We start from the raw sequence: 14174 nt of genomic DNA on the forward strand, positions 1-14174 counted from the left end.
CAGCAATGTTGATTGACTGGAATTATCCTTAACAATGGACTAAACAAACTTCCACCCACTTATTATCTTATTGTGACTAATTCAATGCTATCCACTGCACCAAAAAGACAACTGACTATATAAACACCATAGGTCTATGTGTGTGTGTGTGTATGAACAAATTACTAGGAACATTATGCTAATGCTGGGCAGGCTCCCCTTTGCTCACAAAACAGCCTCAATTCTTCATGGCATGGATACCACGAAACGTTGGAAAGATTCCTTTGACAGTCTAGTCAATGTGGACATGATTGCATCACATAGTTTCTGTAGATTTCTCAGCTACACGTTCATTCCCATCCCATCCCAATCCATTCTACCACATAACAAAGGTGTTCTACTGGATTCAGATTAGGGAGACCACTGAAGAACACTGTACTCATTGTCATGTTCATGAAACCAGTTTCAGATGGCTTTACTTTGTGACATGGTGCATTATCATGCTGGAAGTAGCCATTAGAAGATTGGGGGAATTATGGCCATGAAGAGATGCACATGGTCAGTAACAAACAGGCTGTGGTAAAGATTTTAGGGGTAACTATTGACTCTGACCTGAATTTTAAATCACATATTAATCAGATTACTAGGACAGCATTTTTTCACTTAAGAAATATAGCAAAAGTTAGACCTCTTATAACACTGCAAGCTGCTGAGAAATTAGTTCACGCTTTTGTTTTTAGTCGACTAGATTACTGTGACGCACTCCTCTCAGGACAACCCAAAAAAGACATCAATTGATTGCAACGAGTGCAGAATACAGCTGCTAGAATCTTATCTAGGAAAAGAAAATCCGAGCACATCTCTCCAGTTTTGATGTCACTACACTGGTTACCTGTGCCACTTAGAATTGACTTTAAAATACTGCTTATGGTTTACAAAGCCTTAAATAATCTCGCTCCATCTTATATTTCAGAATGTCTTACACCTTACACTCCAAATCGTAACCTTAGATCTTCAAATGAGTGTCTGCTTATTATTCCAAGAGCTAAACTTAAAAGAAGTGGTGAGGTGGCCTTCTGCTGTTATGCACCTAAAATCTGGAATAGCTTATCGATAGAAATTCGCCAGGCTAATACAGTGGAGCACTTTAAAAAAATGGTAAAAAAGCCTTTAACATGGCTTTCTCATAGCTTCATTTTAGTTTAATCCTGATGCTCTGTATATTCAATTAATTATCATTATTATTCATGGTGGCTCCAAAATCTGTACTAACCCCTACTTTCTCTTCTGTTCTTTTTCCGGTTTTCTGTGGTGGCGACCTGCGCTACCACCACCCGATCAAAGCACCGTGATGTCCCTACATTGATGGATTAAAGGCCAGAAGTCCACATGACCGTCATCATCAAGTTCTTCCATGAGAACCCTGAATACAATGAGGATGATTGAGGTCATTGATGTTAGGTAGAATGCCTAGAGAGGGCTGGGTGGTCTCGTGACCGCAGAACCCCTGCAGATTTTATTTTTTTCTCCAGCCATCTGGAGATTTGTTTTGTTTTTTCTGTCCTCCCTGGCCATCGGACCTTACTTTTATTCTATTTAATTAGTGTTCTCTTATTTTAATTTTGATTTATTTTGTCTTTTTTCTCTTTCTTCATCATGTTACGCACTTTGAGCTACATCATTTGTATGAAAATGTACTATAGAAATAAATGTTGTTGTTGCATTCAAGAGATGATTGATTGGTATTAATGGGACCAAAGTGTGCCAAGAAAACATTCCACCTACCATTATACCACCATCACTAGCCTAGATGGTTGACAAAAGGCAGATTGGGTAGAAGGTTACATATTCAAAAATAAAATGTCAAGTATTTGCATATACTGTATTTGTCTAAAGCAGGGGCCCTTAATTGCGGTCTTGAAGGGTGGCAGTGGCTGCAGGTTTTCATTTCAGCCACTTTCCAAATTAGAGCTCAGTCCTTGCTGATAATGAAACTTGGTATATAACTCTATGTCTTGTTGGCACTTTCGTTCATCAAAGACAAACTTTAGTTATAGTGACGATCAGAGGTCCTCAATTACAGTCCTGGAGGCCCACAGTGGCTTCAGGTTTTCACCAATTCTTAATTAGAACATATTAATTTACTACTACAGCAATACATTTTGGGCTTAATTTACAATTCAGAACCCTTAATTGCCTATTTTACTTTTTATTAGTTGCATTTAAGTTTTAATTGTTGCCTGTTTTCTTAACCAGACATTAGTTAATGATAAAATGCAGATAACCAATAAACCAGCAGCTCTCCAGCTAACGTGCTTCCTTTTAAACCTGTGTGAAGGCACCATGAAGTATCTGTGTTAAAAAACATTTAGAAATAAATGAGAGGGGAATTGGAAGGACTGTTAAGTTTAAATCTATTCTGGTCCACAGAACTTATAGCTAATGTTCTCTGAGAAGGAAACTCTACAGTTCAATCTTGGAAGAATGAAAGCACTAACAAGGCAAACAGTTAAATACCAAGTTTCATTATCAGCATGGACCGTCTTTTAATTATGAAACTAGTTGGAAGGAAAATCTGCAGCCACTGTGGCCCTCCAGGACTGTGATTGAGGCACCCTGATCTAAAGAATCCATAAAAGCAAATGAAGAATAATAGTCTGTTTAAGGCAAGTCACGACAGCAATTGTTCCCAAGTTCAGTTTAGAGGGACCCCGGTGGTTGAAGGTTTTTGCTTTTACTTCTGATTTTCACTGCAATCCTAACTTAATCAAGCATACCGTTATTTCCTAATAACTACATTTTATTGTCAATAAAGAAATTATGAAACTACACTAAATAAATAATAAACACTTTATCACTTCTCTGAAATATTAGGCAGAAATCCATACAACAAAGCAATGAACACCTCCCACTTTAAAGTGATACATTTAGAGTAATCTAGTAATTAAATGTCTCGATGTTTCGGTAAGTCCACTCCCTCTGAGTTATGATTGTTGCATTCATGGTGAACTTTCTATGACTCACAACAGTTACTCTGAAATACGGCTGATGTCTCCCGAGGTTCATGAAAACAGGAAATTTACAACTACACATGCATTTTTTCTCCTTTCCCAACTTTTACAGTCAGAGGTAGTTTAATATAGCACCTGCATATCCACATACTGTAAAGGAGGTGATTTCCTAATGGACACAACTTTGAGTGTGAATTTATTTTTATTATTTTTGCTTTTCCCATTAGTAAAAGGTCCTCCATGTTCTACCCAATGTTGGGGCAGAACCAAAGAAAACATCTGCAGCCGTTCATCAAGTTTCGGTATAGTTGAGTTTGTAAGGTTGTGTTAACACAGTGTGTGAGGCAGTTTTCCATCAAATTATCTTAAGCTTTTAAGGAATTCATTATATTTTGAAAATGAATATAGGTTTGTTCTTAAGTACAAACTGTGAAAGTCTCTGGCTATTCAGAGTCAGTGCTAATTTCATTTCCTTTAACTTTTTAAGTTCATCTTTAAACCATTACCCAAGTTAGGTCTTGATGTATGACAGATGTATTAGAGTTGAATCTGCACATATTTATTATTATTATTATTATTATGCTTGTATATCTGAACTATTAGAGTCAGGAATTACAGCAATTTCAGGCAGCAGAAAAGTGCAATAAAAGGCTATGTAAGTGTGGAATATAACTCAAAGAAGGTTATTGCTCATATTCGACATTGCATTAGTGAAATGGCATTTATTCTGTGCAATCAAGGTTATTACCTTCCAAAAAAGATACACTGCAAGAGCACAAAAAAGCCTTAATAGAAACATTCAAAGAGGTATTCATTGCTCTGAGAGGTTTGGAAGCCTCATTTTTTCATTTAGGAACTTTTCTGAAATCTACTAGAGGTGCTTAAAATGCCAGTTGGCTAGTAGTTTAGTCATGTGGCTATCTGGGTAGACTATAAAGGTTCAATGTTCCTCATTGTAACACTATGAAAGACACTTTACAACACAGGAATCATTTTTATGATGATCTGGTATTCAGCCAAGAAAGGTCACTCGCCTTATTCTTCTAATTTCTCCAGAGTAACATCACGTCAGGTTTTGAAGGTCTCTAAAGTCTCACTAAGTGTCCATAGTTGCCCGTGTAAAGAAAAACTTTCAAGTGTTTGTATCAGTGCTTTTATCTGCCAGTAGTTCATCCATCCATCCATTATCCAACCCGCTATATCCTAACTACAGGGTCACGGGGGTCTGCTGGAGCCAATGTAGTTCAGTTTTATAAATCTACATTATAATACGTAGGCAGCTACCCTCCAGGAATCAAACACAAAGCTTATACTGATCAGTCTAAATACTGATCATTAAAAACAAGTGGCTTCTAAGGTAAAGCAGGGACGTTAAATACTGGTCTTACTGGATCAAAATGGTTGGCAAGTTTCTGTTGGAACCAATTTCTTAATTGCAGCCTGCTGTGAGCCTTTTATTAATTTTCAAATAGAATTCACTTTCCTATAACAGGTTTTTTGCAAAATGGCCCAAATATACAAGTGTATCTGCATAGAACCAGCCAAGTTTATGGCATTTTCTTAATAGAACTTTAAGGACTCTAATTGTATGTAGGCAGCTTCTAGAAAGTGGTCTAATTTCATATGACCAGTTCAGGTATAGGGTGCTGCAATTGGTCAGTCCTGGGTATGGGCCCTGGGGTCAGACATTGCCTGTGCTGAGTCTGCATACTTGTCACCTATCTCAATGGATTGTCCTCCTGGTACTCAGGTTTTCTGTCCACATCCCAAGTAAAAGTGAGGGCAGTTGTACGTTGTGTTGGAATGGCACCATGTAAAGGTTCACCTCTCACCTTATGCACTATGCAGCAAGCATAGGCATTAGCTCTTGATGACCACAACCTGAATGAGAAGGTTAGGAAATAGATACATGAACAGTGCATGTGTAAATTCCATTTTACTATCCATTAGTGTTACAGTTATGTACTGTGATAATTGGGGCTGCTCTAGTTCGTTAAAAATGCTTGCTCAGTTAAAGCCACTCTGTTAAAAATGTTAAAAAATGGGCCAGAAGCTGAAATTCATGGAACAATTACTGGGTGAGTGAAGAAATGTGTTATTGTTGCAAGTGCGTCTGTCAAAATGAACACTAGGTCTATCGTTTGTTTAAATTCAAAGTGTGGATGTCAGTTCACGTGCAGTGTCATCTTTTATAAAGGTAGAGACATGTTTCAGTATCACTTTAGATTGGGTTTCCTTAATTACACTCTACTTACTGTGGTATTACCTGTATAATTACAGAGTAACTAAGTGTTATTACCTTGTATTTACTATGTAATACAGTGTAATGCTATAAGTAACTACCCAATAGTAGTTGTTATTCCACAGTTTTTATAAGAACATACAGTATGTATATAAATTGTGGAATAACAATTACAACTGAGTGGTTCACCATAGCATTACAGGAAATTACATGGTAAGTACAGCGTAACTAAGGACACCTAATTTAAAGTGATACCCATGTTTCTTGCCCAAAAGACAGCAAAAGGGCAATGTTGCCAACAATGAAAGGAATACCTACAACTGAAGAAGTGATGATGTCATTAAAAATAACAGTAAAAATAAATAACAATAAGAGCAGCAATAACAAAACATGCAAAACTAAAACTATTCAAGACGATGCCAGTTGAGGTCCTAATAAGTTCTTTGTTGAATTTCATATAGCGCCAACATTGTGCAGAGTTCAAGTCAAGGGAGGCTATCTGCAATTATGAAGGTTTTTTCATTGCTTTACATGCTGCAAAAACAATACAAGAGTTTTAGCAAAAGTCTAAAGAAGGATGACATGATACAAGCTTTGAGAAAAAAACTGAAAGAATTGAATCCTTTCTTCTAAAATAACTATAACAAGATGTTGCGACTATACATCACAAGTGAGTTGCAGTTTCTGATTTAGCAGCTAATTAGGAGACTGTTGCCAGTTTAAGTTAAATAATCTTGACAAACGAGATAGTAGTAGGCAGTTTGTGTTTGCTATTGGAGGGCTCCACTACACGTATTTGGAAAAGTGCATGAAACAATTTGAAATTCCTTCATGAGTGCAAAAGAAAAAATAATAAAGTAGGAGAATAAGCAAAATGTTTAAAAAGTATGAGATGTCATTCAAAAATTTTGAATCAAGACTGAGTAAAATTCAAATGAATAACTCTTCATAAAGTAGTCACGTCTTGTCATTTTCTAACCCATTTATTACAGAAAAGGGTTGCGTAGGCAGGGTTTCGTGATGGAGCCTATCCCAGCTAACATAGGGTACAGGGCAGGAACAAACTCTGGACATTGCACTGGTTTGTCACAGTGTGAACACACACACACCCACGCTAGGGCCCATTTAGCATCACCAATCAATCTAACCTGAATGTCTTTAGAAAGTGGGAGGAAACCAGAGGACCCGCAGGAAACCCACGCAGACATGGCGAGAACATGGAAACTCCACGCAGGGAGGACCCGGGACACAAACCTCTTTACTGTAAGGCAGCAGTGCTACCATTGTGCCTTCCTTCAATTAGTGCCCTGATGATAGGGCTGGGCGATACGACCTCAAATGAATGTCATGATCATTTAAGACATTTAAATCAATTATTATAAATTTACAAACATTGTTAACAGTGTTTACTTGTAATAGTATCTACACTGGTGTATTACATTATAAGATTAAAGATTATGCTTTAAAATTATGCTTTGTTTCATTGTCATAATTTATAGAAATACAATCAAAAATGTCTATTTACCATTTTATGGAAAATTTTAGCATTTTTCACAAAACATATTTAAACTTTTGAATATTTGTGAAATGCAAACCAATTCTATGTTTATATGTTGTGAGGGATGGCTGGGATACCTTCATATTAGAAGGACTGGGTGAGAGAACATGCATAGGGCATTGCCTCCCCCAGAGCACTAGATGGCAGCCCCACGGTTTCCCACAGGGCATCATGGGAATTGGAGTTTTGTGATTCAGCCCTTTTGGGTGCCATGGGTGCTGCAGGGTCTTGGGAGCCCTATTTCGTGGGGCTCCAGCCTTACCTGGAAGTGCTCCCAGAAGTACAGTATTTCCGGGGATCACTTAAAAGGAGCTGCCAGCCATTACTCAGGGAGCCAGAGCTGAGAGGAAGAAGGTCAAAGTTTGCTTGAGGAGGAGTGGAGGCGGAAGGAGACAGACACAGAAAAAGACAAAGAGAAGAAGTAGAAAGAAAGTGCTGTGTGCTTTATTATTGTACTGTGTTGTGAAGGTGAGAAATGGTTTGGAAAGAGTTTCTCACACCTGAATAAAAGACTACGTGTTGCTTAACTTGTGTCTGCATCTGTCTGTGTTGGGTTTGGGAAGCGGGTACTTGTGTGTATATATTAAAAAAATTATTTAAAATCTAAGCCTTTTCTTTTTACACTTTTTTACTTTCCTCTAAACCCTCCCAAGGGATCTCTTTAAAATATAAATCAATACATAGCCAACCTTTATAATTTGTATTTCTTTTATCATATATTTCACATAACCTTGTTATGCATATATCCTTAAATTGTTCTGTATTAATTTACTATTTTTTATGATACTAATCTCACATCTTATAAATTTTCAACAAAATCATATTAGAAATAATATATATTTTGTAAAAAAAGATCATGGCTTCAGAATTGTTTTACTGTTAAAGTAAACCTCAAGTTTCCTGATTTACTATCAATAAATGGAAAATTAATGTTTTACTTCCCTTGTGAATTTTCTATTACTCAGTAAGTAATAGCTTTAGTTATATCGTTCCATCTGCATGAATCTCCTGCATATTGATTTTTGTTAGCAAATGCTTCTATTAAAGACTGTTGCTTTGGGAAATCACTTCAGCCATGGCTGCACTTATTAGTTTCTCTTTTTTTTGCCATGCACTCTTCATATTCCACATCACTATAGTAGTGTTTTAAAATAAGGAAATAAGTTGTTTGTGTTATTTACAGTCACAGCAATGATTTTTCGTCAGGGTTTCCATTTGACTTGAATGTCCTGTTTCATGAAGCCAAGATAAGACCCAATGATGGATACTCTTCTTATTCAGACAGAAGCTCTTCTTTCTTTCTATCCAACTCAACCCTGCCAGTGTGGGTTCAGCAAAAGCATTCACGCTATCTCAGGCCAGGTACAGTGCTTTAATTTTAACCTAGCTGTTGTTACCAAGCTTCACTCGGAAATTTTTTAAGTCAATGGGCCTCAGTTACAGTGCCATTGGTTTATAAGATGTGTCAGAAGTATTCTGTAATTAAATAAGTATTTTTCTGTATATAATATTTGTATTTATTTTACCAGGAGCTAATATTATGAGTTCTCTTGAGCTGCTTACTGTTAAACATGCAACACACAGTCCTTGGTGGTGTTGGTGTGAAAGAAATTGCAGAAGAACTCTATATTAAAGTGTCATTCTGTAATTTTATTACAAAGGTGATTTAAAATTGATTCATCCAAATCTAAACCTCCTTAACATCTTGACTTTCCATTAACATCAAATCCTAAATTAGTACTGCCTCAGTATAAAGCAGATTTGAATAAATGTCTACCAACAAAATATTATAAAAGTTACTAATTACCTTAACTCACTTAAAAGTACCGTCTTGTTCTCTTCTAATTACATTCTGAAAAACAGCATCACCATCAGCTACAGAAAAAAATTGTGCTTCATTCTATTCAATTGTGGTTTGGCTCCACTGGATAAGTTGCCATGTTGTTGTTGTTGTTTTTTTATTAATTTCTTCTTTTTAAACTTTAAAAAGTTCTTAACATTGATTGGTATTGTAAACGTAATGATGATATGCAGGTGGAAAGGCTATGCACTGATAAAAAATAGACTGTACATCTGTTTATCTCGGATTTATTGTCACATGTGACACACCCCGAGATCAAATGAGATGAATGACAACGCTGTGTGATAGTTTTCTCATTCCTAACTCCAACTGTTTTATCACTGTGACACCCTGCCACTCTCTTTTAATTCGGGTTAGTTCGATTCATGAAGGGGTTTTACTCAAACTGTCTGTGGATTGTCAGGTAAAACTGGGTCTCAATGCCATAAAGGCTGGAAAACACTATAATCCAACATGCCAATGAAATTTTTACTCAAAAGTAGCTGAAGGAAAAAAAAAATTAAACGCTCCCTTTGATGAGATGGCACTTTTATCGATGCTCTTATTTAAACCTTTTTGTAGGTTTGCTTTAGATTACTTTAGATACACTTTATTAATCCCAGTTCTTTGAAAATTAAAGAATAATAAAACCAGCAGGAAGACGGGTGCTTAGCTTTCCAACACCCAGGCTCTGATGTAACTACCAATATTGTCCAGGTCCCATCGTTCTCCACATTTCAGCCAAAGCTAAAGTATCAATATTTTCACACAGAATACTTATTTTGATGTTGTCAAGAGAGGATATTTTGCTTTGTTATATTGCCTTTGAATTAATTTGTAATTACTCTGTTACCCTTTCTTTCCTTTATTTAAAAGTCAATGCTTTTATGGCGGCACTTGGTCTGCTATGGAGTGGACATGGACATATTTGCAAATGTTGTGTTCTCAATTCTCATCACTGGTCTGCACTCTGATGCATTTCATAATGTAGCTGGCCTACAAGAACTATACTTTAACCAAAAAGAAGACACACACACACACACACACATTTTGTACCTACCTGTAGGCATTGTATTTCCCCTTGTATTTACATTACATGATGGTTGACTGTGTTAAACATAAGCTTTTATTTTAAATATTTATAATCACATATTTGTAATAATTGTATAGAATACAAGGCTATCATAAGTGTTCCTAATAATCATAAATTAAATTGAATAAGAATTAATGGTTTTTGTAGTAATTCAATGTTGCTTTCCAAAATGTACAATAATGTTCAAGGAGTGAGTCAGTTACTGGCAGCCATATATTTAACTTGTTCATTTACTGTACCTCACTGATGTAGCTCTAATATTTCCATTTTGCTTTACTTAGATTCTAATATATTTTCTAATTTCACAAGAGCTTCGTAGTACTAAGATTAAAAATGCCCTTTTTAATTATAAAGGCACGCCACACGCAGATATCTCTTAGCATGCTAACATCCCCCCTCCCGTCTCCCCACAAACCACTACTGACCTGCCTGCTGTCCTCATGACAGATATTCCTGCACAAATAATGGTGATTAACATTTAATCTCCAATTAAAACTGAGTAGCGTGCATTAAAAAGTGATGATTTGCAAGATAAACTGTCATTTTAGCACTAGATTAGTTGCGTTGCTTGCAAAAGAAAAAAAAAATCCCTGCAGTCCTCTGATCCATTTTAGCAAATTTAGCTTGGTTACTGATGCCTCAACACCTGAGGTGTAAAGTTCATGTGAGGCAGTCAGGTTCTGCATTGAGCTAAAATCGAACTCACCACTGCTAGATGCTTCATTGAGGTTCAGCAGTCCTCCCCCTAACCCGCCGTAACTATGGCAACTGTAGGTTCCATTACCATTGATGTACAACACCTCCTGCGCAGAAGAAACAGCTGATACCGGGAAAGTGACCTCGCCTGGTTCTTGTTTATACTGTTTCTCAGTAGAAGCAGATTCATCCTGAGGAGAGAGAATAGAAACATTTTGTAAAAAGATGTGTTGCATGTTGAATAGCACATAAAAGTAAGAATTTCACTGTACTCTGTACCTGTGACAGTAATGACTGTGCAAACTATGCAAATGCACTCTACTTTTACTGGTAACATTTTGTAGATCATTCACTTCCACACATAACGCTTTAATTGCTAAGTCACTATAAATTACTTTCCAAAACTAAGAACAAGGTGTGTAACTTCATGAAAGTCATCTTATTTCAACTTTTGTTCCAAGAAGATGGCTTAGTAAATCATGTGACAATTTTCTTTAGCATCTATACATATTTAAGAATTTTGGGAATAAGAAGACATATGGTTATTGATTTTTATAGTTTGGATGTTGCCTGTTCAATTATGTTTTCTTCTATTGTGTATTTAATTTTTGCCGCTTGAAGCCTAATATCTGTATTGATCTACAGATTGCATTTTTATTGCTCAATCTTTCTGGTCATGACAAGTTGAGGCTACAAAATACTGTATATTTTTATAGTTAAACAAGCATAAAGCTAAAAAATGAACAACATAAAATACATTATGTTCTCAACAAAAATGATGATTACAAAAAAACACTGATTGTCACACTGAGGGTTACAGTGATATGAAAAAGTTTGGGAACCCCTCTCAGCCTGCATGATAATTGACTCTACTTTCAACAAAAAAAGATAACAGTGGTATGTCTTTCATTTCCTAGGAATATCTGAGTACTGGGGTGTTTTCCGAACAAAGATTTTTAGTGAAGCAGTATTTAGTTGTATGAAATTAAATCAAATGTGAATGTGGGTCCCCTTGTCATTTTGCTGATTTGAATGCATGTAACTGCTCAATGCTGTTTACTTGCAACACCAAATTGGTTGGATTAACTCGTTAAGCCTTGAACTTCATAGACAGGTGTGTCCAATCATGAGATATAAAGGTATTTAAGGTGGTTAATTGCAAGTTGTGCTTCCCTTTGACTCTCCTCTGAAGAGTGACAGCATGGGATCCTCAAAGCAACTCTCAAAAGATCTGAAAACAAAGATTGTTCAGTCTCATGGTTTAGGGGAAGGCTGCAAAAAGCTATCTCAGAGGTTTAAACTGTCAGTTTCAACTGTAAGGAATGTAATCAGGAAATGAAAGGCCACAGGCACAGTTGCTGTTAAACCCAGCAGGTCTGGCAGGCCAAGAAAAATACAGGAGTGGCATATGTGCAGGATTGTGAGAATGGTTACAGACAACCCACAGATCACCTCCAAAGACCTGCAAGAACATCTTGCTGCAGATGGTGCATCTGTACATCATTCTACAATTCAGCACAATTTGCACAAAGAACATCTGTATGACAGGGTGATGAGAAAGATAGATACTTTATTAATCCCAAGGGGAAAGAAGCCCTTTCTGCACTCACGCCACAAACAGAGTCTCTTGTTGTATGCAAATGCTCATTTAGACGAGCCAGATTCATTTTGGAACAAAGTGCTTTGGACTGATGAAACAAAAATTGAGTTATTTGGTCATAACAAAAAGCACTTTGCATGGCGGACGAAGAACACCGCATTCCAAGAAAAACACCTGCTACCTACTGTCAAATTTGGTGGAGGTTCCATCATGCTGTGGGACTGTGTGGCTAGTTCAGGGTCTGAGGCCCTTGTTAAAGTCAAGGGTCAGATGAATTCAACCCAATATCAACAAATTCTTCAGGATAATGTTCAAGCATCAGTCACAAAGTTGAAGTTATGCAGGGGTTGGATATTCCAATAAGACAATGACCCAAAACACAGTTCGAACTCTACAAAGGCGTTCATGCAGAGGGAGAAATAGAATGTTCTGGAATGGCCATCACAGTCCCCTGACTTGAATATCATCGAAAATCTAAGGGATGATTTGAAGCAGGCTGTCCATGCTCAGCAGCCATCAAATTTAACTGAACTAGAGAGATTTTTTATGGAAGAATGGTCAAAAATACCTCCATCCAGAATCCAGGCATTCATCAAAGGCTATAGGAGGACAGCATCTAGAGGCTGTTATATTTACAAAAGGAGGCTCAACTAAGTATTGATGTAATATCTCTGTTGGGGTGCCCAAATTTATGCACCTGTCTAATTTTGTTATGATGCATATTGCATATTTTCTGTTAATCCAATAAACTTAATGTCACTGCTGAAATACTACGGTTTCCATAAGGCATGTCAGATATTAAAAGGAAGTTGTTACTTTGAAAGCTCAACCAATGATAAACAAAAATCCAAAGAATTAAGAGGGGTTCCCAAACTTTTTCATATGACTGTATAACTCAACATAACGTAACTCATTCAGCTGTTCACCTCATTCACATATTTTAGGCAATTTCTAAAATTAGTACAATGCAACTTATTATGTCCTTAAAGGCAATTAATTAAAATGAAATGGGTATGTTCTAAATTCAGCAAAAAATACACATCCAAACAAAATGTCTTCTTCTCAGTCTAAATCAACCGTTGCCAGTGCAGAAACATGCATCTGACATGTGTTAGTATTAGGCCTGAAGATGCCCGATAACTGACAATGTACCATCTCACAAAAAATGCATTGTGATTCTGAAAACAATCGAGTCTTGGCGGGGACAGAGGTGGGTTTAAATATGGGCAGCATGGATAGCCACCCAGGGCAGCATCTTGGCGGGTCTGGCACGTGGCACCCAAAAAAAAATGTTAATGGGCATGCACCCCAGGAAGGGCACAGTATGTACGGAGAGGGGCACCATTTAAGCAACTGAAAGGGCACACTCTCCAGACACCAAAGTGACCCTCCGCTGTCTAAGTCTAATAGTACAGTTTGCCCGTTATAGACACTGAGGGACACCATCCCCATCCAAAGCTTCAAATGGGCTTTGACCAACACTGAGCATGAATGTTGCAAAACGTCAGTCAAATCCAAATAAAGAGTTAAATCCAGTGGACTATAGCTTACAGGTTTACAGGAAAACTGCAGACATCTTAAGATGGACAACTGGATGACAATACAAATTGATTTTCCTAATTGTAATAGCTTGAAATAACTTTAATATAGGTTTTAGTTCCCACTTATGGAGCTAATAGTAAAAGACAGAGGGAGAGTGAGGGGAAAAAAGCAACAGTTTGCTCCGACCTTACAACACATGGAGCCTTATTTACATTATTAGGATAGGAGAAAAATATATGGTGGGTCATTCAAAAGCATATTGTGCCTATTCGAGGAATGCCCTTTCACTTCTTCACTTGGACAAATAAATAAGCTTCCAAACCTAGACTATACAATAGGTACATATTCAGACTCCTACACTTTTTTGTTATTATACTTTGTTGCAACCTTGTGCTACAATCATTTAAATTCATTTTATCACCAAATCAAGACAATACTCAGTACCTCAGAATAGCATAGTAATCAAATAGTAGTTTAGGAATTTTTGCAAATTTATTAAACATAAAAACACTTATCACATTGACAAAGATTTTCAGACGTTTTGCTGTGACCCTTGAAATCTGGCTCAGGTGTATCCCATTCTTTTGATCATCATCATCATCGAGATGTTCCT

General features: G+C 36.8%; 1 protein-coding gene across 8 annotated transcripts in view; it reads right to left on the minus strand.

Annotated features, from left to right (window-relative positions):
- LOC114653270 (nucleolar protein 4-like) overlaps positions 1 to 14174 on the minus strand; it is a 540745-nt gene that overhangs the window by 18215 nt on the left and 508356 nt on the right. For 4 of the 8 annotated variants that reach the window (XM_051929112.1, XM_051929106.1, XM_051929108.1 and 1 more), the window contains one exon: positions 10430 to 10610. The exons of 2 other annotated variants lie outside the window; for them this stretch is intronic. In XM_051929112.1, the coding sequence (XP_051785072.1) occupies positions 10430 to 10610 (181 nt within the window). The remainder of the gene's footprint in view (positions 1 to 10429; positions 10611 to 14174) is intronic. 2 more of the 8 variants (XM_051929111.1, XM_051929109.1) reach the window with 1 other exon arrangement.

Source organism: Erpetoichthys calabaricus, chromosome 6 (assembly GCF_900747795.2).
Source record: "Erpetoichthys calabaricus chromosome 6, fErpCal1.3, whole genome shotgun sequence".
In the NCBI taxonomy this organism is placed as follows: Eukaryota; Metazoa; Chordata; class Cladistia; order Polypteriformes; family Polypteridae; genus Erpetoichthys; species Erpetoichthys calabaricus.